Raw genomic sequence first — 25,168 nt, forward strand, 5'->3', positions numbered from 1 at the left:
ATCCATGTCAAGCACAACAAAATCAACAGGAAATATGAATTTATCTACTTTTACAAGTACATCCCCAATAATACCCCTAGGATATTTAACAGATCTGTCAGCTAGTTGAATACTCATCCTAGTAGGTTTTGGTTCCCCAATGCCAAGTTGCTTGAACATTTTGTGGGGCATCAGATTAATGCTAACGCCTAAATCAGCTAGTGCCTTCTCTACATTTAAACTACCAATTAAGCAGGGAATAGTAAAACTTCCTGGATCTTTCAGTTTGGTTGGCAGTTTATTTTGGAGTATGGCCGAGCACTCCTCATTGAGTTCCACCGTAAACAATTCTTCAAACTTTATTTTATTTGTTAGAAGCTCCTTCAAAAATTTTGCGTATGTAGGCATCTGCAAGATAGCTTCAACAAAAGGTAAGTTAATATACAATTGTTTAAACAATTCAAGAAATTTACTAAATTGTGCATCCATGCGGTCTTTCTTCAACTTTGCTGGATACAGGATTGGTGGTTTATATTCCCTCAGCATCGATTTTTTATTGTTTTCAGGTTTTACTTCCTCATCCTTTTTTCTATCCGCTTCCTGTGGCACCTGCTTTTCAGATTCAGCTAACACTTTCCCACTCCTTAGTGTAACCACTTTCACATGCTCTTTTGGGTTGGGTTCAGTGTTACTAGGTAGACTTCCTAGTGGTCTCTCCAAAATCATCTTAGCCAGCTGTCCTATTTGATTTTTAAGTCCTTGAATTGATGCTTGCTAATTTTTAAGTGTAGTTTCAGTGTTCTGAAAATGATTTTTCGCTACTGAAATAAACTTTGTCATCATCTTCTCAAGGTTCAGATTTTTCTCTTGCTGGTAAGGTTGTTGTTGGAAGCCTTGAGGAGGTGATGGTCTTTGATTCCCTTGGCCTCCCCATAAGAAATTTGGGTGGTTCCTCCAACCTGCATTATAAGTGTTACTGTAAGGATTATTTTGAGGTCGAGGATTATTACCCATATAATTCATTTGCTCGTTCTCCATGTTAGGGCCGTAGAGTGGATACTCTGAATTGCTCGTTCCACCTCCACTTGCATTGCACTGCATTACTGGATGAACCTGCGTAGAACCAAGTAAACCATCAATTTTTCTATTCAAAAGTTCTACCTGATTTGAAAGCATAGCAACCGAATCGACGTTAAAAACGTCGGCTACTTTTGTCGGCTTTGTCCTCATGACTTGCCACTGATAATTATTTAGTGACATCTCTTCTATGAACTCATAAGTCTCTTCAGGTGTCTTATTATTGATAGTTCCACCAGCATCTGCGTCGATCATTTGTCTAGTTAAGGGATTCAAACCATTGTGGAAAGTTTGAACCTGTAGCCAAAGAGGTAACCCATGGTGAGGGCACCTTCTCAATAGATCCTTGTATCTCTCCCATGCATCATAAAGTGTTTCTAAGTCCATCTGCACAAAAGAAGAGATATCATTCCTCAACTTTGTCGTTTTGGCCGGCGAAAAGTATTTAAGCAAAAAACTTTCGATCATTTGTTCCTAAGTAGTGATTGACCCTCGTGGAAACGAGTTCAACCATTGTTTAGCATTATTCTGTAACGAAAAGGGAAATAATCGAAGGCGAATGGCATCATCAGAAACGCCATTTATTTTGAAAGTATTGCAGAACTCTAAGAAGTTGGCCAAATGATTATTTGGGTCTTCATCCTGCAAACCATCAAACTGAACAAACTGTTGAATCATTTGTATAGTGTTAGGTTTCAGTTTGAAATTATTTACAGCAATTGTAGGTCTAACAATACTCGATTCAGCCCCGTTAGATTAGGCTTAGCATAGCCGTACATAGTACGAGGATCAGGATTCTGATTCACTGGATTTGTGGCAACCACAGGAGGCAGTGGATTATTTTGATTTTCAGCCATCTCCTCGGTTGTAACATGGATATCGCCCTCTCGTTCTTCCTCTATGTATTGTAGACTTCACCTTATTTCTCTTCAGTTTCTGCGAGCTGTGCTCTCGATCTCACTGTCAAAAAGCAAAGGTCCTGATGGGTTCCTTCTAGTCATAAACTAGAGACACCTGCCAGAAGCAATTGAAAAGAAAAATTAAACTAAAAACAAAAAGTAAATTGCAATAAAAGTAAAAAAAATGGCCAAAGTAATAGAAAGCGAGCGTTCCTAATATCTTAATCTCCGGAAATGGTGCCAAAAACTTGATGGTCGCTAAACTAACTAAAAAATTCGACTAAGGCAAGCGCACCTATTGAATAGTAGTATAGTCATGGTGAGACCGGAAATATCGTATCCACAAGGACTAAAAGTACTAGTGATTACTATTTTTTTATTATCTAGCCTAAAAATTTAAGGGATGTTTTTAAACTAAAATTAACTATCTAATTGACTAAGAACGCGACAGAGAATAAAGTTGGAAAATACTTTTAGAAAACAGATGGAGAAGACAATACCCAAGGAAGAATCCACCTATACTTCCCTTAGTACTTCTGAATTAGACGATTTATTCACTTGACTTAATCCGTAGAAATCCCTAGTTTATGTTAATATCTCTCTCGAGACTAAAAACAACTGACTTTAGGTCGATTAATCAAAATCTCTTTCTAATTAAAACCCCTATTGTCACATTAACTCGATCTATAGATTCCTTTATTAGATTTGACTCTAATCCGGCAGATTTATGTCGTCTTATCTCTAGGATTGCATGCAACTCCGCTTAATTATGGAGGATCTACTCTTAAACAGGGACTTTTGCTCCACTGAATAAGCACATCAAAACCTGAATTAATATCCTAGAATATTAAAGCAAGGATTAAAACTCATAATTAAGAAAACGACAATTATTTATCATATAATTCAAATAGTAATAAGATCCGTCTTGGGTTTCAACTTCCCTAGGTATTTAAGGAATTTAGTTCATAACAATAGAGGAAAACATCTCAAATTGGGAGAACAACAAAACATAAAGAAACTCAAAGAACTTCTAAGGAAAATTGAATGGAGATCTTCAGTCTTGAAGGAGATCTTGCTTCTGAGCTGACTCCGATGGCTGTTCTTCAAGTATTTTCAGCTTTCTACCCTCCGTCCCCCTTTGATCCTCCTTTAAGATGTTTATATAGACTTTGGAATACCCAAAATAGCCCAAACTTAGCCTTTTTCGAGAAGAATTAGACTTGAGCTCGATAGGGACATGGTCGTGTGACACGCCCGTGTGAAGGTGCTCAGGCTGTGTGCGATTCTGACTTGGTTTAATGTCGACGCGGCCATGACACACGGGCGTGTGGCCTACCCGTGTGTCACACACGGGCATGTGGATTACCAATGTGGAAGTGCCTAGGCCGTGTTAAACATTGAATTAGGCCCAATTTGTCCGTTTTTGGCCTGTTTCTTGCTATTTTTGCTATCCTTAGCTATCCTGAGTATAAAACATGAAATTAAATGTTTAGGAGCATCAAACTCATTAAATCTTATGACAATCCTTCCAAAAATATGCCAAGCATGGGGTAAAAATATGTATATATTATGGTTTATCAAGAACCCCAACCTAACACAATCAGAAACTTCGGTTAGTCGCTTACCAATCAATTGAAAAGAACCCTAACCCAAAAAACTTGCTCAAGATATTACCTATCACTCACCTTGATCGATCACACTAAACCGTTGCAAAGGATTACTTAGAATCCTTAAAGATTACCTGCATCCCAATCGTAACTTGTTAACTAATACCATACGTGCAAATAGATGAACCAAGTGTATAGCAACTTACCGAAAGTGCAGACTAAGAATAGACGACAGTAGTATTCGGCCTACCCCTAGAAACACCCACTCGAACTGGGGCATAAGATGTAACAGTCGCACCTCCTAACAGTAATCGGCAGAGAAAAGAGTTGTTAGATGGAAAACTATTACAGTAGAAAAAAAAGAGAAGAGAGTGAGCATAACTGAATAGTTGTATTATCACCAAAAACGACAGAGAGCATAGGAGAATCGGCACAGAGAAGGTGAAAGAATGAGTATTATTCGATCAAGAGGGAATCGATTGGGGGAAGAGGAAAAATGAGGTATTCAGTCAAAGTAACAGTATGAGAAAGAGGGGAGATCTGTTAATTACAGAAGAATCGAAGGAGGAGGAGGAGAGAAGATGATATTCGGCTTTAACAATGCAAGAGGAAAACTCAATAAAAGCCGAAGGAATAGAGAGAAGAGAGAAAGGGATACTCGGCAAATGACAAAAGGAGAAGGTCACTGACTAGAATCGATTGAAAGAGGGAGTAAGCACAGAAAAACAGAAGTAGAAAGCAAAAGACAGTAGGGCACCTAAGCAGAAATATCGAAAGATGAAGTAGAGAGAAAACTCCCAAAACCGAAAACGTCAGAACTAGGAGGAAAATGCCAAAATGACAGATGGTAGCCAAATTCTTCTGAGAAAGAGTTCAATTTCGGCACCACTACTTCCTTCCCTTGATCCACTCCTTGAAAACCTCTTCACATATCTCCACCAACTACTTTGAACTCCACACAACCTCTTCTATCCAAATTTTCGTCCCCAAATCTCCCTAACAACCGAAACTCCTCAATCCACTCCCCAAAAACGTCCACCCCTTCCTCAACCACCAATTTCAAATTCCAATCCAACTTTTCAGTAATTCGGTTGAGCTAGGACACTCCCACGATACTAGCAATAAAATAAAACTCCTATTACGCATACCAGGACTTGAACCTCAAACCTCAAGTTACAATAACACACCACTTATCCCCTAAACCAATAGGCCCTTTATGTCATGAAATACCCATATTCATTTAAGAAATATACTGACTAGAGGCAGGGTTTATTCAAGTAAAAACAAAATTTTGCACAAGCCAAGGCTTGAACTCAGGACTTCTCCAACACTTCCTAAAACACTTAACCACTAAAATAAATACACATTTGTGTCACTTCTTGCACAACTAATCATTTATGTCCTGCCTCCTAACTGTTCCCATGCTCAAGACCTAATACTTCTAGGCTCAAAATTTGGGGCGTTACAGAAAAAATATAATTTAATTAAATTATGCATAGAATTATTTAATATTAACTTTTCAATTACCAATAAATATACCTACTTGATTGATTAAAAAAATAAAACAGAGAGATGAATGAGATCTAAAGCATCAAATTTTATAATTTCAAACTGAATATTCTAAGAAGATTAAACACCAACATACTTTTTAATATTTGTGGAAAAAAAAGAAAATAAAAGAGTTACAATTAAGATATCCTGCTATGCCCAACTTGGCATGCATCATCATGCAGTTCTCTCAAGATCTGACCTAGACTCGAATTCAACCCCATACTAGTAAGGCCACAAGAACAAAATTACCCTCACCAAAAACATGTTGTATCCTTACTTCCTATGACCAACTAAGTATATTTTTTATTCTCCTAACTAAAACATTGTGTTTACCAACTAAGTGTATTTTTTATTCTCCTAACTAAAGCATTGTGTTTAGCCTACTCCAGAGAACATAAAATTTTCACCACTGTTATATTGTCCATTTTTAAAATCACCCTATGAAACCTGCAATTCTAAGCAAGGAGACCCTTCCAAGCACTTTATAAATTGACATCAAGCACAAAACATGAACCCAGATCACTATACAAGCCTTGCAACCACTTCGCATTATGATCCTTGATGACTTCATCTGTTGCTGTTATATCTAACGTTCGTTGAACCACTCCATCTGTATTGATTTCAAATAAAAATGCGTAAACTATCCTATTCTCACTTTAGATAGGGGTTAATTTTATTTTGGTCACCCTAACAAATTTTTTATTAATTTTGTCATCGTCGTTAAAAAGATTGATCAAACTAATCACTCAATCGTTAAATGGTAAAAAAAAATGTTGACTTAGAATTTCCACTTCCATTTTTTTCCTTTTTTCTGGACCTTTCCTTTTTTTTACTATTTTTTATCTTTTCCCTTTTTTCTATTCTTTCTTCTTCTTTTCCTCTCACAAACCCTAGCAGCTGCCCCTTTTATTACCGTGGCCATTGGATTCGAGTGGCCTTACTCGACCTAGCTATCGCTTAACTCTTTCCAATGTCATTAATGGTTGATTAAATTGGGAGAGTTCTTGGTTTTGGTTTAAATGAAAAATTTGAGGGGTTTCATGTTCATTCCTGAATATCAAAGAAGAAGAGATTTATGGGGGTATTTTAGAGTGTTCCATCACCAAAAATGATGTGGCTAACGGAATAGTGGTACCTAACAAGTCATTTAACCATTTCCATTCAACTATTTAAACATAGGTTTGACCTATTACCAACTACCTATTTCCATACATTACATCAAATACCATTTCAAATAAACCAACCAAACCATTCAATTATCAACTTTTACCTAAGCCAAGTCATATAGAATCATGCTATTTCATTTCCATTTCAAGCACTTGAGCATATATGCACATCCATTCAATTAACTTACCATTTCTTCAATATTCAACTTTTAGCATACCTAATGATATATTCAAGTTTAAAATCATCAATTGAACCACATCAAGCATTAAATAGTTCATACACCATTTGGTACATACTAACTTTTCAATATTTTAACATTTGCCACAAATTTCAAACATACAAAATGATCAAGATAGTGACCATTTTCTTAACATCTCATCCCTATATACATGCCACAACCCCAAAACTCAAAATGATCAAAAAGCTATCAATTCGATGATAGGATAGTGTGAGCTTCAAAATCGATACGGCTTGACGTATTCCGCAAGGTGACGATCTACAAGGAAAAGGGAAAACAAATGGGGTAAGCATATAGGATGTTTAGTAAGCTCATATGGAAACTAAAGCTTAATTTGATCATTTAAGCATAAAACTTATTCTAATAGCTACAAATTAAATTTCCTTGGCACTTGAATACATATCTAACATGCAACATCACCACAAATCGAATACATTAGTTACGTTCTCAAATTGTAATACCGTCAACTTATAAAACATAATCACATAGCAATCTACATGTCAAGTATCATCTATGCCATTTCATTCTCAATTCATGTTTTAAATTTCATTTTCAATCAATTGGATGTCGCCTGGTGGAAATATAGTAAAACGGATTTGGATATACGGGAATGTAGTGTTCACACAAGCTGACAGTATTTCAGGGTTCCTCACACAAGCTGACATTGTAATCGGATTGCTCACACAAGGTGACATCATATTAAGGTTTCTCACACGGGCTAAACTAATGATATGTATAATCTAAGGATCTGCAACAAATTCTAGATCTCGTAACATCATGTAAATCCTTGATCAATTATGTGTATAACCCTAATGACATGTCATATTTATCTTAAGATTTTACTAAGTTCACTCCATCATCATTTTCGTATCATGACATTATCATTTCTTGTACATCATTTCATTTCTCATATAAGATATATATTCATTCAATATTCTCATTTACATTCTATTCTATTTTAATATAACAAATATTCTCATAAATTCACAATCAGTCCTTTTTTTGTTAAAAATGTCAAATTTGCTGATTCATTTCAATCCAATACCTAAATAAAATAGAACACTAATCAACATAACATAAAATAAAATAGTAAGTTCCATACGAACTTACCAAGTCAAAACAAAAAACAAATAAATCTTCAGGGACTAATCAACAATTTTGGTTTTTCCTCAATTATCACTGGTTTGATTCAATTATTAATATATACAATTATTCCATTCAATTCATCAATACCAAACATTTATACACTATTCCATGATATAAATGAACCTATGAAACTTTATTTTTTGATACCCCTTATGTTTTACATTTATTTCAATTTAGTCCCTAAAGTTGAAATAGCCATAACTTTCAATTTTGAGCTTTGTTTTAAAAACTGACCTCAATAACATTCATTAAAGTCCCTTTACTACCTATTATTACTGAGATTTCACATCAATTTTATAATTTATTCGCTTTAGTCCTTATTTACAAAACTAAGAACCAAACATTACAATTTAGTCCTTTTTCATAATCTAAGCTTAAAATCTATCAATTTAACATCATTTTCTTCAAGAAATCAGCAATGGAAACTTTCAAAAACTTTAACAATTTTACAAATTGGTACATGGGCTAAATCAAGTTCCCATGACCTCAAAAACATAAAAATTACAAGAAAATGACTTGAAATCACATACCAATTGAAGACCAAATGTAAAACTTCAAAAATGGCTTCTCCCTTGGGTTTTTAAGCTTTGTTAAATTGAAGAAGAAAAGATGAACAGAAATTTTCACTTAAGTTTAATATATACTTAGATTAATTCATTAATCACTTAATTAACATAAATAAACCTTAATTAATTAATCTTAATCTCAATTAACAAAATTTAGTGGATGGTAGCATCATCGTCCTCTAATTGATCAAACAAAATGGTTCATTTATCATTTTGAACTTTTAGCTAATTAAAAATCTATATCGATAAGACTTTTACAATTTAGTCTTTGTACCTAAATTAAACAATTAATAGACAAAATTGACGGAACAAACTTTAATAAAATTTTATACTAACCCTGTAAATATTCATATTTAAATTTACGGACCTATTTTATGGAAATGGGGTTCCGAAATTGCCTTTTTTAGCACCATTAAATATCAGGTTGTTACATGAACTTTTACAACTTAGTCTTTAGGCCTTAATTAAACATATTTTCGGATAAATTGCTTAACCGATTTTCAATTCATCTATATACTAACCCCAATATCCCTATTTAATGTTTACGAACTCGATTCACGAAACGAGGTTCCGAAATTGCACTTTCCGACACCACTGAAAACCGAGCCATTACAATAACTCTAATTAATCTAAACAAGAAGTAGTTTTAAATTAAATTTTCATATTGATTAAGAAACATAAAACTACTAAATAACTTAAAATACTCTAAAAAATTCAAAATTTAGAATAAACAAATAATAAAATATTAAAACCTAATAAATATAATATTAAGCTCATATATAATAAAAATTAAGTCTAAAAATTGAACCCAATATGATTTAACTCGAATTAAAAATTCGTAATTCGTAATTTTCATAATAATCCCATCCAGATATTTTGCTCGCATAATCTTTATTAAAACAATCATAACTTGAGCTTCTGAACTCAAAATCGAGTGATTCAAAATGTGTTTCGAAGATAAGAGATAAATCTCCGAATGCTATGAAAAGATCTCTACCCAGAAATGCTTACATCCCATTCAAAAAGTCATTACAAGTAGATTAATTTTTTAAACTTAAAAATTAACAGCTTCAATAAATGGAATTTAATAAATTTCACATCATCTGTGCATATGTCAATAAATAATTAGATTAATATACTAAAAAAAGCCTGTAAAACTAACTATATGCCTTTTTGTCTAACTAAACAAGCTTTATTCTTTGTTTTTATTCATGAGAATAAAGTAAAAAAAATGTTTGGAGAATCCCAAATACTTGAGTGAAAAACAATGCTGTTAAGATATGAAAGTGTTTATATTCAATTTTTTTAATTTTATAATTTAAAATAATTTTAACCACATTGTTAAAGATTATATGATTTTTTTATAACTAATAAAATTGTCATATATGCAACAAAATTAAAGGTTTTTCCTAATGTACTTGTCAAAATTTTCCTAAGTCATTATGTCACGTGATTTAGTTTTAAAATGTAAGTATTTTTATTTTTAAAAAAATTTTGATACATCGCGAGTGGAGTTTTTTAGACTCTACAAGTAAGTTTAATATTTGACAAGTGTATTATAAGGTGTAGTAAAAAAATAAAAAATAATTATATAAATAAATGTAATATTTATTACATCCTCAATCCACTCACTGTATATCAAATAATTATCCTTTTATTTTTTGTTAAAATCAAAGACATTCATTCAATAAGAGTTTATTTAGTTGCAAAACAAACATAGTGGTAAAATTACAATTTTTTTAAAAATTTTGTGTCAAAATTATTTAAATTGAATTATCAAATTTTAAAAAGATAAAAAATTACATTTTTTTCCTTTTTGGCCAAAGGATTTAAGATTTAAATTAAATGTTTATTTTTTAGATGTTAAAAAGCATTCATTTAATTAAGAAGGTGAAATCCCTATCTACCCTTTAATTCTCTCATGCAATTAATTAAAATTATTAATGGACAATATCACATTGTTCATAGACTTTTTTTAAAGTAAATAAATATCATAAATCTTTGTATTTTTCATAAATTTAGAATTTAAATTTTATAGTTTTATTTTAAAATTTTATAACTTTTGTAGTTTTGTTTTAAAATTTTAATTTTTTAATTTTTAAAATAAAAGTATAAAAATTAAATTCTAAATTCACGAAGAATATATATGAACTTATTACATAATTTTAACTTTTTTTAATTATAGTTTATTACCTCACACAACATCTCTACTAATGTCTTAAAAGGTATCTAATTAAATGACACTTGTTCAACTCTTTTCTTCCTTCTTTATTCATTATAAAATCATAGTCAAATTTTATATACGATACTTTACTATGTTGAAATTTAGGATTAATCTTTATATTGCATATTTTAATCTTAAAAACATATTTCTAACACACATACAAAATAAAATCTATTTTAACATGATAAATTGGAATAGGTATTTTAAAAAAAAATTCAGCCTTAATGTTTTAATTGAAATAATTAAGCGTGTCAACTATTTAAACTAACAGATGATATTATAAAAGTAGCAGAACTAAATTATGTCAAATTAAAGTATAGATACTAAATATTAAATTTAAATATAGTAGAGGGGTCATAAACATAATTTAACCTAAAACAATTTATACCTAACACAATCATGTCATTTGATTTAATAAAAAGTTTGTTTTTTAAATATTTTTAATTAAAATTTTAATTAATAAAGATTTAACCGTGCCAAACAAGTGTCTTTAACAAAAGATTTAACCATCGTTTCATACAAGTAAAGACATCTAATAATTTATTATAATATTATTAAAATTGTATAAAAAAATTGAAGGACAGAATATTTATTCTAGTTAAATATTTTTTTTAAGTTACCCATTGCATGTGGTTAGTGCTCAAATGGATTTCCATGAGTGGCTTTCTTGGATATTGAAGATGCATCATACAACAAAACATAATGAAATTTGTGTTACACTGTGGGCTATATGGTTTGCCCGGAATCATATGGTGCATGAGGGAACAAACCAGAGTGTGGGTGAGATTGTTAGCTTCATTCGCAGCTATTGTGTGAAATTGGTCTCTGTGATCCCTACAAATAAAGGTGTAGTTTTCGGCTTTCAAGTTCGATGGTCTCTGCCACCTACAGGGGTGGTCAAAATAAATGTTGATGCTGGGTTTAGATTAAATCAAAAGACGGTTGCAGCAAGGGTTGTGATTCGAGATAAAAATGAGGAAATTTTGGGGGCTTGTTGTAAAATCACTTACCCTGTTCTTTCGATCTTTGCAACAGAAGTAGTTGCGGTGATACACAGGCTCCGATTTGCTAAAGAGTTGGGTTTTCTGTCAATAATAGTCAAGGGAGATTCAAGATCTATTATTAGGAAGACTAATAATCATGAACATCATTTCTCAGGTATAAGTGCTCTTACATGGTCCGCAAAGGAGATAGCGAAGGAATTTTACGCCTGCGCCTTCCACTTCATTAGCAAATCTAGGAACAAAACAGCGCATGCAATGGTGCAAGAGGGATTAAGTCAAGTTGAGGATGGCTACTGGGTCGAAGATGGTCCGGCGTTGGTAGAAGCAACGACTGCAGAAGACTGTCGTCTTCATGAACCTCTATAGAACTATTGGTTTTCTTTGAAGGGTTATGAGGATTTGCGTTCTGATGACTACATTTCTTCTTTGGTTGCTCTCTATCTAGTATTGTTAATGATCTTGTTTAAGCAACTATCGGACGGAATCCCACGACTAAGGGATTCATTTTAGTGGTTAATTATTTTTCTTTGTTCCGTTCTTCAATAAAGAGGTCAGCTTTTGAGTTCAAAAAATTTATATATATATATTGAGGTAATTGCACCATACATCTCTAAACTATAACCTTCATCCTAAATTGGTCCACAATTTTTAAAATATTTTAAATAACTATCAATAATATATCAAGAAAGTTAATTTTTCACTAAAATTATTAATTTAACCATTAAATGAAATGTCAAATCTTATGTGGCATAGTTCAAAAAGAAAAGTTTAAAGAAAAATAAATATTGTAAAAATATTGGCTTTGAGGTTTTTGAAGTTTTTACAAGAGATTTAAGGCTTATTCTCTCCATGTTCTTTTTTTCTATTTTACTTTATTTTTTATTTTTACCTTTAAAAATTATGTAGTAACATTTTACTTTTCTTTCAAAATTTTTATTTTAAATTATTTCACATAAGATTTTAAATTTTAATGGCTAAATTAACATTTTTAATAATTGAAGGAATTGAAAGATATAACATTTATTGTTTAATAATGTAATTAGAATATTTTGAAGTTTGTGGGTCAATTTAAAATGATGGTCATAATTTAGAGATATTGGATGCAATTGACTCTTCTTCTTTTTTTCAAATATCTTAAGGCTAGACCTGTACATAGGTTGGATGATAGGCCCATCCTGATCAGTCAAGCCTAATTTTGGGTTGAGTTTAGGCAAAAATTTATTGTCTTTGGACTAGCCCGACTTGAATTCAAATTAAATAATTTTTAAAATATTCTTATTTAAATTTAATTATAAAAATATATAAATATTAATATTGTTATGAATATTTTATTAAGTGCATGTCCATCAAGATCAAGATAAGTCTTGATGTAATTTAAATTCTATAGTCATTAGAATTAGATTTCTACTTCATTTATACTTCTTATGCCTATAAATATAGACTTTGGAGAAGCATTGTAAATATTCTCATTAATCAATTAAATATGCTCTCTCTTTGCTCTCTCATACTCTTTGTTCTTTATTTTTTATCTTTTAATTTTGTTAACACATTATCAACACGATTCTCTTTTATTTTATAATACGGTCACTCCAAATCTGTTGCTCAAGTTGTTGTCGATTGCCTTATAGAGCTATTGCAATTTCAGTCTTCAATTGAGGCCTGCGCACTATGGGTAATCATTATCCAAATAAATTTATATAATCCTTACGTGTGCTCATGATAATAGCTAGGGTGATAATAATGATGTTAAAGAATCTCGTGTATATTTTACTATAATTTATTTATTATATCATGTTTATTATAATTGAAGACTAATCATGACAACATGAATAGATAGATTTTGATTTGAAATCCACGCATGTTTGCGATGGTGATTATGAAATAAAAAATCTATTGGGACATTTATAAGTTTGTCTTGGTAAATCTATTGCATTCCCCGATCTGAACACAAACACAAAAGAAAATAAAAACCACCTATTCCAATATTTAATAGTATAAAATTAGTTGAAAGCTCCAGAAGAGCTAATATATCAGTATCTAAAAAGCACAAAATTTGAGATGGTTACTGCATTAATTTTAAAAGATATTCATTATAATAGATATCATATTGAGATTGTGAATGAAGAAAAGATTATATTTTATATGAATCATTATTGTTATAACTATCTATTTTGAAAGGATGAAAAAAAAGGGAGGATTGAGTTATTGATTACTCTTGTTATTAAATTGAATTGATTGTGATTAATTTTGTGATCTTCTTTTGTCATCATCCCTATTAAAGGGTTGAAAGTAAAATATTTGACTATGAAAGGTCTATTTATGAACAATAGAATATGGTATTTCTATCTAAAGCTCGTTACAGTTGGATGCACCTGAAGTTGCAAGTTTCTTTTTAAATTGTGAGTATAACTCTACAGTATTCAGAATAAGTTCTCAAGCAAAATTACGTGAAAAATATTACTGATGAGAACTTACGAAAGAGAAAATTTATGTATGAAAATTCATTGGTTATGTACTTGTTGTACACTTGGAAAATAAGATACACTCTAAAAGTTTGCTATTAATAATTTTTTTGGATATTTGAAGATTTTGGCATGTTCCCTGAAATGAATATTGCATACAATTGTTTGGAATTTATATTTATTTTGTTGACTTAGTGACATAATAGACTTCACAATGATTTAGACATTTCCAGTAGTAAATGTCACAATAGTATTTATATGTGGATACAAAGTAAAAGGAATGACAGTAAAATTATCAAATTGTTACATTTATATTGACATTATTAGTACAATTGAAATGCATGTTAAAGTAAACCAGAAGTTTTCTGATACAAATGCATTTACTACTTGGTGTGACCAGTTAGACCATCCGGAATCATATATGATGATAAAATTAATTGAGAATTGATATTGACATTCATTAAAAAACCAGATGATTTTTTAATTGAAAGAATTTTCGTTTGTTGCTTATTTTCAATTAGAATTGATTGTTAGAAACTCACTAGCTAAAGTTGAAATTTAATGTCTTACATTTCTGAAATGAATATGGGCTCATTCATCCACCATGTGGATGATTTTTATATTATATGATTCCTGGTAGATACATCTACAAAATAATCACGTATGTGTTATCAACTTGCAACCTGTCGTTTGCAAGATTACTTGTTTAAATAATCAATTTCAGATCAAGCAATTAAAACAATTCATCTTGCTAATACTGATGAGCTTATATCTCAGTCTTTTATTGATTGATTTTTTATTATTTATGCGCATAATGGTTTAGAGAAATTATTGACTAAACAATTCTGATTAAAACCATTACTTATAAGAACTAAACTTCCTCTTTCAACATGAGATTATGTTGATTTAAGTGTTGTATGCATCAAGTCAATAAGTTATAAATACTCCCCCATTACAATTGGTTTTTTATCAAGAGCTAAATATTTCTCATATTTGAATTTTTGTATGTGTGTATATGTTCCAATTGTTCCCCCAGAACGCACAAAGATGAGTGAACCTCAAAGAAAGTTGAAAATATATATTAATTACAAGTCTCTTTGTATTATTAGATGTTTTGAATGTACTGGAGATTCAATTATGACATGATTTATGATTATCATTTGGATTCGATAGTTGGGGAGAGTAATTTGAACTAGAAGTTCAACAATAATAACTCATTTTATTATAAGTTAACTGTTAGATGTATTTAGAAACTTAAAGAGAATAACTGAGTGTTATATACCATCTAATATTTTAATTCGAATCAAAGTCCCAATAGGACAATCAGTTAGAATAAATAATAGATTAATCGGTTCCAAAGATGAAAATTCTTCTAGATACTCATATAATGGAGGCGGGTGCTCTAGAAAAGACCCAAGACATAACTAATAAGTAAAACTCCAGAAGAGATTCAAGTACCTGAAACTGAAGATTAAAATAGTGAAAATAAAGAAATCTCGATCGTTATGTCAATTCGAGAAAATGTGGAACCGATAATAAAAGTAGTCAACAATGGTTTGCATGCCATAGGAGAATCTTGAATAAATCTATGGAATAGATTGTTCAAAATAGAAAGACGCAACTTAAGTACAATTAAATTCATGGAATTTTTGGACCAATAGTCTAAATACCTAAAGGTATAATGCTAGTAAAGGTACACATAAAGTAGTTTTTCAAAAACAAAATAAAATATGAAGTTTTTGTTAAGTCCTGGCATTGATTATGAAAAGATATAATATTATTTTATGGTAGGTACAATCACCTTTAGATATATTATTAAACTAATAGTTCATAAAAGATTTAACTTGCGTCTAATGGTTGTTATTACAACCTTTTATGAATCACTATATAGTAAAGTTTCTATTAAAATACTTGAAGGATTTAGAATGCTAAAAGCATATTGAAATTCTCATAAAATTGTTCATTTATATGAATTGAAATAATTTGAACATATGTGGTAAATTTGACTTAGTGAATAGTAGTTGGAGGATTATAAAATGATCCAAAATACCTATTCGTGTTTTTATAGAAGAATATGATTAAAGCTTGCTATGATTTGTAACCTCCCAAACCCAGCCTAGAAGTTACGGCTAGATTGAGAAGGCTACCTTAGCCATCGAAATGGCTAAGCTAACTTACGTAAATAAACTCATTTTAGAGAAAACTGTAGTTGTACTTTGAGTTAGCTTAAAAGCATTCATTCATTAGGTCATGTATGCTTAGAATTCATTTTACTGTTGACAATGTTATTTTAAAAAAACCGTTTACCGCTCTTCTTTAAAAAAAACTCGAAGTTAAACTAATACAGCGGAAAAACCATTTTTCAAGTCATTTTGGAAAATTAGTTGCCTTATCGCTTTGTTTTTTAAAAACAGTTCATTTGCAATGTAGTGGAAACTAGGGAATAGTATCAAATTTTACTTAAGCTCGATATCATGCATTATCCGATTATTATGCTTGAGTAATTCATGCATGCAAAAATCCCTAAAAGAAAAGTTACCAAGTCACAGACTAGAAATAATTAAAAATTACACGCCAAAACCAATAAAGACTTAATAATACTTAATTAAATAATTATAATTCGAGGTCTAAGTTGATTCTCCAAATGTTGAGTCCAGTCCTAATTTTGAGGTTTACCTAAAAAGTTATCCACTATTAGGGGGTGAGCTTATGAAAAGCTCAGTGTGAGTAGAATAATTATTTAAACGGGGAAAAACATCAAATACAGTGAAACATATTAGCATTAATAGAAGAAAACAAAACCATCATAGGAATTTCATGTCATTACATAGCCATTATCAAATTGATGTCAAAAGGCGTATAAGCATAGTTCATCATTCATTTGAGTAACAATTATTAATTCTGATACCATTCAATACAAAAAAATACAATGCATAGCATAAATCAATAACATTCGAATATGTCATGCACATGATTCAATGCAAAAAGGTTCTTACCCATACCATCCGCTACACACCACGAGTTCCCCAAAACCTATATGTCAAACTCCAAAATATTATGAGCATAGCTTGATGTGGCAAAACCACCGAATAATAAATAATGCAGAAAATCTACCGGATATCAAATAGTGCGATACAATCGCCAATAACATATAATATGCGATAAAATAGCCAATCCCCTCAGTATTCCAGGTGCAGTGCACTGACTACGAATAATGCAGACCTAATATGCCGCCGATACTCCACAGAACTCCTCCGTCAACCATAAAATCCCAACCCAATGCATATGCAATATGTCACACAATCTCATACATAATCATATCTCAATACTTTTTACATCCATTTGACATGTTCAGTATGTCCTCAATAATCACATACTTTCAGTAAATGGAAACAATGTTCCAATGTTTCAAATTACCATTGTGTTGGTATCAATCAATATCATTCAATTTCACTTACTTTACAGATTTTCATTGTGGATAAATAGCACCCTTTTCAGTACACAATGTAACAAATACCTCATGCGTTTGAATCATATATAAGCTTAATATTTCAACACATTATATCATTCAGTCAAACATTCTCATATCTCATAACTCAAATATGCAATTACAAACTCAATCAAACATCCATACTATCAAAGCAATTTTGCCAACATGTCAATCTTTTAAGGCTCGAAACATACCTAGTTCGGCCACTCACAAAATTAATAATTTGGTTATTAAGACAATCCAAACAGCAAGCTAATTTATCATATATAGCATGGTATTTAACATTTTTAAATAATTTTATGAGTTTAGGACCCACACCTTATTTTTCGCTTCCTCGTAGCACACTAGCAAATTTTCCAATTTTCCTTAATGATTCCTCAAATGAACCTAAACTGAAATTCAATATAAATTCAATCAATTTACCATTATACTAGCCCAAAAACACCAACTTATGAGTTTAAACCAATCGTTAAAATTATAACTATTTTATGAATCCAAACTAGTTAGACTCTTTGTAACGCCCCAAAATTCTTATTTTTGTTTCTGTTAAAAGGTGACACAATGTGTATATGCTTCAGTGGTTAAGTGTTCTAGGTATGTGTGAGAGGTCTCAAGTTCAAGTCCTACCTTTGGCAATTTTTGTAATTTTTAGAATTAAGCCCTATATCTGTTCAATGGGCTTATATTTAATTGCCTGTAGTTCCATATCAGAATGAGCTTGTTGGTTTGAGTGGTAAGGGTGTGTTGTGTTATACTGGAGGTCTTGTGTTCAAATCCCTATGTGAGCGTGGGAGTTTATTTTTGCTCATTTGATCGAGAGAGTTTCGGTCAAACAAGAAAGAAACTGACATTTCATCTCTCTCTCCCTGCATTTTCTTTTTTCCTCTTCCTCTATCGATTTTGATCTTTCGTATCGTAGTCCTTTCGTCTCATTATTTTCGTGTTTCGCACTATTCTAGTAAGTGGGATTTTAGTTTCTGGAACTTGGTTTTTTCAACATGTTGGTTAAAGCTTAATTGTTGTATTGGATGTTTGGTATATAAGTTAAGGAACTTTTTTTCATGTTTCTAAAGTAGGAAAACGTGGTGAGCAGTAAGGTTACGCTGGGATTTCCTAAACCACGTTAAAGATTGATTGTTTCATCAGTAAGTCACTTGTGTAATTTTTGGGCTTAAGTGTTGGCTCGTAAATCATTTGTTAAGTGGCCTTTGGATTGTTGTTATTAGGTTTTGAAGAGATCGAGGTTGCTATTGCATTGCTTTCAAAATAGGTGTGTACCCGAAACACAGAAAAATAAGATTCGGTGAAAGCTAAAAAACCCCACTGTCGATGCCACACGAGCGTGTGGTCGCCCCTATAGTAGGCCGTGTGTGACAACATGGCCATGTGGTTGACGAAGACATGGCTGTACGCAGCATACGACCGTGTAGTGGCTAAGGTGTGGTCGTGTAGGTTACATGAGCGTGTGGGTCCACACGGGTAGTCCACACAAGCGTGTGGAAATTTGGGCCAGGCCTAGTGATCCACACGGGCCTGGGCATGTAGGCAACATGGGCAAGCCATATGGGCGCGTGGGCCCATTTAGTTAAAATGTTTCCTAGGGTTGCACAAGTTGCCCAAGTTGACTGTGAACCTACTGTAGGGTCGATAAGTGATAAACCGTAATTTATATATATTTTTACCCCATGCTTAACACATTTTATGGATGATTTTCCCTTAGAATTGGTGAACGATGCTCCTAATGCCTTAATTTCATGTTTTATACTTAGGAGAGCATAGGAGAGCGAAAAGAACGAGAAAAGGGCCAAAAATGGAGAAAATAGGCTAAAGTACAAAATCAACACGGCCTGGATGTCCTCACACGGGCAGACCACATAGCCGTGTCAATTTGGCAAAATCGAAGCATGACTCACACTGGTGTACCACACGGCCGTGCCTATTTAACAGGCTCGAGCATAGCCTAAAGTAATCGTACACGGGCGTGTCACACGGGCGTGTCCCTGTCGAGCCCAAGTTGAATCCAATTCGGAAAAGGCCAATTTTGAGGGCTTCTAGGCATTCTAAAGCCTATAAATACACCCTAAATGAGGAAGGAAACAGAGACAGAGAAAAGGAGGCAGGGAACTGCTCAAGGGAAGCCGATTGATCCATCTCAGAAGCCGGATAATTAGTTAGTTAAAACAAAACCCCCTTATTCTTAGGCTAGATAATAAAAAGACAGTCATTACTAGTACTTTTAGTTCCTTTGGGTTCGACAATCCGGTCTTGCTAAAACTATACTAATATTTGATAGGTACACTTTCCTACATCGTGATAATAGTTAGTTTCAAGAACGATCCATTATAAATATTTAAAACCTATCACACGAAAATTGCGATCAAGTTTTTGGCGCCGTTGCCGGGGAACTAAGATATTAGGAACCCTCAATTTTTATTACTTTAGCCATTTATTTTTATTGCAATTTAATTTTAATTTAATTTTTATTTTTATTTATTAATTTACTTTTTCCTTTCTCTTGGCAGGTTTTTATAGTTTATGACTAGGAGAAACCCGTCAGGACCACTACTTTTTAACGAATAAATCGATCGCACAGTTCGCAGAAACCAAAGAGAAATAAGGCGAATCATAAGATACATAGAGAACGAGCAAGAGGACGATACTCAAACCCCAACCAAAGAGATGGCTTAAAACCAAGATAATCAGCTGCCTCCTGCGATACATGTTGAACTAGCAAATCAGAATCCTGCTCCTCGTACTATGTATGATTATGCTAAACCTACTTTAACAGGAACTGAGTCAAGTATAGTTAGGCCTGCTATTGCTGCAAATAATTTTGAACTAAAACCTAACATATTCAAATGATACAGCAATTTGTTCAGTTTGATGGTTTGCAGGATGAGGATCCAAACACTCACTTGGAAAATTTCCTGGAATTTTGTAATACATTTAAAATTAATGGCGTTTCTGATGATGCAATACGTCTTCAGTTGTTTCCCTTTTCGTTGAGGAAAAAAGATAAACACTGGTTGAACTCGTTACTACGAGGGTCAATCACTACTTGGGAACAACTGACCAAAAAATTTCTATTAAAATATTTTCCACCGACTAAAACGGCCAAGTTACGTAACGATATCTCTTCGTTTGTGCATATGGACTTAGAAACTCTTTACGACGCATGGGAGAGATACAAGGACTTACTGAGAAGGTGCCCTCACCATAGGTTACTGCTTTGGCTACAGGTTCAAACATTCCATAATAGCCTGAATCCTTCGATTGGAAAAATGGATGACGCAACTGTTGTTGGAACCATCAATAATAAAATACCTGAAAATACTTATGAGTTTATTGAAGAGATGTCACTGAATAACTATCAGTGGCAAGTCATGAGGACTAAGCCAACTAAAACAGCTGGCATTTATAATGTCGATTCGGTCACCATGCTCTCTAATCAGGTAGAACTCTTGAATAAGAAAATTGATGGTTTTCTTAGTTCTTCACAGGTTCACCCAGTAATGCAGGGCAAAGCAAGTGGAGGTGGATCGAGCAATTCAAAATACCCACCTTATAGCCACAACACAGAGAACGAGCTGTTAAATTACATGGGTAACAATTCTCAATCCAAAAATAACCCATATAGTAACACTTATAATGCAGGTTGGAGGAACCATCCCAATTTCTTGTGGGGCAGTCAAGGAAATCAAAGACCACAACATCCTCCAGGCTTCCAACAACTACCCTATCAACAAGAGAAGAAGTTGAACCTTGAAGAGATGCTCACAAAGTTTATCTCGGTGTCAGAAACTCGTTTTCAGAATACCGAGATAGCACATAAAAATTAACAAGTGTCAAACCAAGGGCTCGAAACTCAGATAGGCCAGCTTTCCAAACTAATCTCTGAACAACTACAAAGTAGCTTGCCAAGTAATACTGAACCCAACCCAAGGGAACAGCTCAACGAGATTAATGTTCAAGATGAAGAAGGATTCGTTGAGCCTGAGCCAGAACGAGGCAAGAAATTGTGGTAAGCAGAGGTCAAGGTGAGGTAGGTCATAATAAAAACAAAATTTTGATTGCTGCTAGCTAGGGATTGGGGTAGGGGATAAAGGCATCCAACGCAATGAAGAAGACAATGCGCAAAGGACTACTTTCGATTCTCTTCTCTGCCGAGCTAATCTAATCTTAAGCAAAGGATTCCCCATTCTTTCTATGATCTTTTGCGCAGCCACAAATAGAATGAGCAATGTCAATCAGTGAATGTTCAATATAAACCTTGTGCGCCATACCCCAATGTGACAAGGAAAGACCGCTCAGATGAACAATTTGGTAAATTCCTCAAACTCTTAAAAAAATTACATATTAACTTACCGTTTATTGAAGCTCTATCGCAGATGCCAAACGCAACGAAATTTTTAAAGGAGCTTTTAGAAAATAAGCGAAAGTTGGACGAGGCGTCGCATGTGGAGCTAAACGCAGTTTGCTCAGCTATTCTCCAAAATAAACTACCCAACAAACTAAAAGATCCAGGGAGTTTTACAATTCATTGCTTAATTGGTAGTTTAGATATTAATAATGCATTGGCTGATTTAGGGGCTAGTATTAATGCCATGCCCTACAAAATGTTCAAACAATTACGTCTTGGGAAACCCAAACAGACTAGGATGAGCATTCAATTACCAGATAAAACTATAAGATCCCCAGGGGTATTATTGAAGATGTGCTAGTTAAAGTCGATAAATTTATATTTCCTGTTGACTTCATTGTTCTAGACATAGAGGGGGATAGCAACACTCCTTTGATTTTGGGACGGCCCTTTTTAGCAGCTGCTAAAATGATTATTGATGTTGGCACAGGCGAACTCACACTCCGTGTGAGAGACGAAACAATCACCCTTCAAGCTCGCAATTCTGGCACCACATCAGAAATTGAAGGTGATCGTCTAAACCATTCTACTAAAACTGACAATATGGTACAACCTACTTTGCAGGAAATGAGTCTGAAGGAAGCACATGAGTCATTCTCAAGTAGTAGCAGAGGACCTATTCATGAAGATCGAAGGCTACAAATTGAGGAGCTAGATGAATGCCGAAAACATAAAGCGAGAACACACGATAAACCAAAACTACGCCAGAACGAACTCAATACCTTCCCAAATCAACTTAAGGTTGGAGATAAAGTATTATTAGATGCAACAAATCCTCACATTGTCACTACCAAACCGAATGAAAAAATTCCTCTTATGGTACTTAGCATTTTCCCATTCAGTACAGTCGAGGTAAATCATCCCAAGTTCGGCACTTTTAAGGTAAACAACACCCGTCTAAAACCTTATTTTGAAAAGAATGATAGCAGGAATGAGGAGTATAAACTCCTCGAACCACCATGACCATTCAATAGAGAGGTAAGTCGAGCTTAGACTATAAATAAGCGCTTCTCAGGAGGCAACCCAAGCACTAACAATATTAATTTCTTTAAATTTTAGAATTTAACACCTAACTTACTAGCAGAGATCTTGAATACAGGTTTTTCCACACAGACACGGCCAAGCACACGGGCGTGCTTAGGGCCGTGTGAAAACAGGGCAAAGGTTTCCCCAACACGGGCTACGATAAATCACCACGACCGTGCGACATGGCCGTGGACGAACCTGCCAAAACAACACGGGCATGCAACACGCCCGTGTTTAGAACCCATGGCCGAACCTGTCAAATTAACACGGGCGTGCGACACGCCCGTGCCAAGCAACCGTGGTCGAACCTATTAAACTAACATGGGCATGGGCCTACATACACGGGCGTGGGAGAAGGGAACGAAGCCAGGCACGGCCATGTGCACCCACACGCCCAAGGAACACGGGCGTGGACTAAATGTCAGATGCGTCCAAATTCTAAATTCGCAAGTCACACGAGCAAAAATTGGGGAACACGGGCGTGTTCCTTGGTCATGTGCCCCAAAATCTATAAATAGGCCGCACTATTCATTGTCTTCTTCACCCAAAAACCCTAACCCTAGCCGCTGCAAGTCCATACGCCCTCCCCACCATGCCCGTGCACCGTTTCCAACTGCATTTTCGACACCCAACCTCTCTCCTTTAGCGTTTGTTTACTCCTTTCTCTTTTATTTCACTGATTTATAATGTTATTTATCATAGCAATCTATATTTTTCATATTATTTTCATCTTTCTATCACTCAAATTTCATTTATAAGACAATTTATCATCTTTTTCATGTTCAAATTCTTACTCATTACATGATTTCTCTACTCCATTTGATTAGTTAGAAGTGCATATTCATTGTTAAGATAGTTGAAATATTCATGCCTCTTGTGTTGACATTTCTGTTCATGACATTCCATTCTTTGCCATTTTTACTTATATCACCATGCTAATGCCACAAAAATAGGCCATTGAACTTATTGTTCTAGTTAAACTTAGTAGTTGTGGCTGAACAGATTTATGGATTTTCCTCCTCAAATTTAGTCGCATTTTCCCCCATCTACTCATCAAGATGAATTAATGTTTCCAATTGCAGGTATACAATGTCATCTTCACGTGGTAAAAAGGCCACTATCCCTACTTCAAAGAAAAGGAAGGGAGCGTCATCTTCCTCGGGTCCTACCACGGAAGTTCGTCACCCTTTCCTGAGATTCCCCATCGGGCCCCAAGAAGAACTTTTCCAAATACTCCAGGCCTAACCGTTAATTGCGGGCCGCTGCATCAACTGGGCTACAACAGAACAAGTTCAGTTCACTGACGCGATTCGGGCCCTCCTAACCACCGACCCTTGAGAGTTTTTCTTTGGGATCATCGAGCCGATGTATCTCGAGCTCACGATGGAATTATGCTCCACATTTCATCTTCAAACCGTGACGACAAACTACGATGATCCCGGCACGGTGCAATTTGGCCTAGGCAGATTAGTCCGCCAGTTCAGCGTCCCAGAATTCGGTACTACAATGGGTTTATATACGGAAGAATTCAAGGAGGAGAATGACTTACATGCTCTCAACCGCCACATCCATCATTCTCCTTCATGGTGCTGGGACACACTAGTACCAAGCATGGCCACCTACAATCCTAGCCGCTCCAAGGCATCGGCTCTCCCTCCATCTCTAAGGTACCTACACGCCATTTTGGCTCACACGATAACAGGAAGACGAGAGAGCACTGGCGTCGTCAATACTCACGACGCCTACTTTCTATGATGTATGTCGCACGGACACGTCATCGACCTTGCCTATTTCATTGCCCTCGCCATTCAATACCAGATGCAGAGGCATAGAAAGGGCGTCATCTCCATTGGCCCCTATGTGACGCGATTGGCTTGACACTTTGGGCTCCTCAGCACCGCGGCCCAAAAATCATCCTTGACCCTCATTGGCTAGATGTCTCCACAACGTATCTCGAGCATGTTTAGCATGAAGATAATTGAAAAGCACCGAGGAACCTACCCTCCTCAATATCGTCTCGCCCAATCTACCGAGGAGGAGGCCCCCGAGGACATTACTGATGATGTCCCCCCACAGCACGAGGACCCACCATCTCAGCCACCACCACCTTCTCGTTCAGTTCATGCAGCGGCCTTATATGCTGACATTTCTGAGCACCTCACTCGATTCTAGCAGCAGTGTTTTCAATGATTTGACAACATTGATGCTACTCTACAGTAGATTTGTCAGCACCTCCACATCTCATCGCCAGTCCCACCTCGCGAACCATCCAACGATGAAGATATTTTATTTATTATTTTATGTTTTTACTT

The 25,168-nt window shown here is 34.2% G+C and overlaps 1 protein-coding gene and 2 non-coding genes across 3 annotated transcripts; 2 read left to right on the plus strand and 1 right to left on the minus strand.

The window, feature by feature from the left end:
* Positions 1–1,369: 1,369 nt before the first annotated feature.
* On the plus strand, positions 1,370–1,476 carry LOC121231363 (small nucleolar RNA R71). The gene has a single exon (XR_005929423.1). It is a non-coding gene; the product is annotated as a small nucleolar RNA R71 (small nucleolar RNA).
* Positions 1,477–11,098: 9,622 nt separating this feature from the next.
* On the plus strand, positions 11,099–11,824 carry LOC107963326 (uncharacterized). The gene has a single exon (XM_016899876.1). It carries the CDS (start codon positions 11,099–11,101, stop codon positions 11,822–11,824), a length of 726 nt encoding a protein of 241 aa, XP_016755365.1.
* An 8,702-nt stretch (positions 11,825–20,526) lies between these two features.
* On the minus strand, positions 20,527–20,633 carry LOC121231085 (small nucleolar RNA R71). Its single transcript, XR_005929153.1, has one exon. It is a non-coding gene; the product is annotated as a small nucleolar RNA R71 (small nucleolar RNA).
* Positions 20,634–25,168: the final 4,535 nt, after the last annotated feature.

The sequence above is a fragment of the Gossypium hirsutum genome, chromosome A06, assembly GCF_007990345.1.
Source record: "Gossypium hirsutum isolate 1008001.06 chromosome A06, Gossypium_hirsutum_v2.1, whole genome shotgun sequence".
Lineage (NCBI taxonomy): Eukaryota > Viridiplantae > Streptophyta > Magnoliopsida > Malvales > Malvaceae > Gossypium > Gossypium hirsutum.

Coding starts and splice junctions, on each gene's coding strand:
- LOC107963326 (XM_016899876.1), top strand. CDS start 11,099: ATGGATTTCCATGAGTGGCTTTCTTGGATATTGAAGATGCATCATACA.